The sequence below is a fragment of the Palaemon carinicauda genome, chromosome 29 (genome assembly GCF_036898095.1).
Source record: "Palaemon carinicauda isolate YSFRI2023 chromosome 29, ASM3689809v2, whole genome shotgun sequence".
NCBI lineage: Eukaryota > Metazoa > Arthropoda > Malacostraca > Decapoda > Palaemonidae > Palaemon > Palaemon carinicauda.
This window is the reverse complement of record NC_090753.1, coordinates 29719995-29722698: the sequence shown is the minus strand read 5'-3', so window position 1 is coordinate 29722698 and position 2704 is coordinate 29719995. Positions and strand designations below refer to the sequence as shown.

General features: G+C 36.2%; 1 protein-coding gene across 1 annotated transcript in view; it reads right to left on the bottom strand.

Moving 5' to 3' along the window:
- LOC137622480 (uncharacterized) overlaps positions 1 to 1270 on the bottom strand; it is a 1646-nt gene extending 376 nt beyond the window's left edge. The window contains exons 1-4 of the mRNA XM_068353086.1: positions 1197 to 1270; positions 988 to 1098; positions 306 to 630; positions 1 to 5 (exon numbers count right to left, since the gene is read on the bottom strand). The exon at positions 1 to 5 is cut by the window's left edge and continues 376 nt beyond it. Of these exons, the coding sequence (XP_068209187.1) occupies positions 1 to 5; positions 306 to 630; positions 988 to 1098; positions 1197 to 1270 (515 nt within the window). The remainder of the gene's footprint in view (positions 6 to 305; positions 631 to 987; positions 1099 to 1196) is intronic.
- Positions 1271 to 2704: the final 1434 nt, after the last annotated feature.

The following is a 2704-nucleotide window of genomic DNA, read 5'->3' as shown; positions in this document are numbered from 1 at the left end:
AGCGGCTGCAAAGATGGAATAAGATTCAAGGACATTAAGTCCAAGCCATGTATTACCTTCTCTGGGGTAATGGAGTGTGGTATTTGGTAATTACTGATATCTCTTAGACCTTCCGAGAAAGCAATAGGCCTTCAATTAACCAGGCGAATAGTTTTTGAAACCACAAACTCAAAATCTCTGTAATGAAGAACATTTTCTTTGATTGAGCAATGAAGCAACTGGCGGACCATCTTCACACATACTTCTACTAATCCCCCAAGAGGATGATGGCCTTTAAAATATTGCTCAAATTTTAATGGACCTACTCCTTGTTCTTCAAAAAATTTGGGGGTTTCTGGATCATACAGAAAGTCAGTAATTATGTTAGCTCCTGCAACTAAGGAGGAAGCAAGATCAGATAAACTTAATTCAGGCACTCCATATTCAAATGAATGAAGCTGTAAAGCTCTAATGAACTCACCTGAGGTCATGTTAAGACAAACTTTTAAATTAATAGCCCTCGACGAAAGGCAAGTTATGCAAAGAATCCAGATTTTCACCTTTTTGCCATTGTGAAGTACAAAGTAAGGGCCTATGTGATCTATGAATATTGTACGAAAGGGAACACTAGGTGGTTCTTGTCTGAATAACCTGTAGAGAGATTGATTTAGTTTAATAGCACTCTGCTTCAGTTTTCTACAAAGTATGCATTCTTGCAAGATGCGTTTCACAACAGCGAAACAGTGTAGAATCGAAAATTGTCTTCTTAATTCAGAGAAAACCTTGTAAAAGCCTGAGTGATACATTTTCAAATGCAAATCTAAAACAATAAATTTTGTGATGTAGTTATTCTTAGGAAGCAAAACAGGAAATGTGCAATTCTTATAATTTTTCCATCTTGAGTATTTGCTTTTCACTCTTAGAATTCCCTTATTATCAGGATATACATTAAGTTGATTAACAATGTTGGGGCTATCTTTAACGAACTTAGAATCACTGTCAAAATACCTGAATATCTCGGGAAAATAAAGGGGCTGTTCCATTCTAATTATGTAATTCATTGCCCTGGCATACAAGTCTTCGTCAAGAACTCTCAGGTTTCCATACCTCTCAGGATACCTGGAGTAAAGTTTGCATTTTAGGCTCACAATAAACTTAAGCACGTACCTATGAACAGATACAAGCCTAGACAAACTGGAAAACCTGTTCACACTCACCAAGTGCTCTGATTCTCCCTTACCGGCTGCACCAGTAGTAATTTAGCCGGATTTGAAAGACCCAGAACACCCATCTGTTAAAGCTAAATGTTCTGCACTTACCTCTTCGGTGGAGCCGAAATTAATTTGATTGTAATTCACCGAAACAACTTCTACTGATTTTGCACTGGGGTTTGGTACAATGATTTTCAATACCTGAAACAAATTGAAATCTTATAGGATGCGTCTCACACAAGGTACTTAAATGTTCTAACCTATTACGAATAAAGGTGCTGTGTTTATGTATCTTAACTAATTCATAGCAATAGGAAATTAATCCAGGATAAGGGGTGTCAGGCAAATTTCTCAAAATCAATTGCGCAAAGGTAAATTTGTCGAATTCAATTGACCGAAAAATAATTTCTCGAACTATCATTTTCTCGAATGCCAATTACTCAAAAACAAACAAGTAAATTTCTCGAACACAATCGAAAGTATCCCATAAGCGCCAAAGACCAATTTATAAAGAGGCTATTAGCATTCCGTGATGTCCTGTATGTACGGACGTACGTATAATGCACGATACACTGAGTACCTATTTGTAATCACACTTTTGCGTCATAAAAGATATTAACTTAATTTTTTTAGATGAAATAATAAATTTTAACCTTTGTATTTTTTTTCATTCCTTCATTTACAATAAATTTCTAACATTTCTGTTTGTCAACCCAAAATGAGATATTTTTCCTTGAAATACGGGAAAAAATTCCCATTCAATTTTCTCAACAAAATAGATATCAGTTTTCGAGAAATATGGGATTCGAGAATATGATTGTTCGATAAATTGTTTTTTGAGCAATTGAGTTCGAGAATTTGACTTTCGAGAAATTGCATTCGAGAAAGTTACCTAAAATCAGGATAAGGACACCAAGCTATCAGAAAACAGATGGAGTTCCTTGATGTTGATTGCTTCAACACATGGGGGCCCAGTTAATTTCTTATAGATATCTATTAACACTTCTGCACCCAAAGTAATGGCCTGAAACTTAAGGGAAGGGGTGCTCTTCCCAGATAATTGCTTATTAACAAAACGGTTCTTAGCTAGAACAAAGTTCACTTTTAATGACTGGATATCCTGAATTAAGATAACAGTTCCGTATATATCTTTACTGCTATCGGTATAGGCAATCAGTTTATATTCTCCATTTCTCTGGCCAAAAAATCTTTTATTTCTGAGGCTGGGAGAGGAATTTGCCTGCCGACGTATGTTTTTCCATTCTTTAATTTCTGCATCCGGCAATTTGGAGCCCCAGGTACAGGACGAATCACATTGTAATTTACGTAGAAAGAGCCGTGCTCGATTCAGAATGGGCAAAGTAAAGCCAATTACATCATAGTGACTGGCAATAGTTTTCAAAACATTCCTCTTTGTATTTGCCTCACCATCTAAAACTAGAGGCTTAGTGGATAGGGTATCATCAACTGGATCCCATAAGAGCCCCAATAATTTGACTGATCTGCTAGTTTTC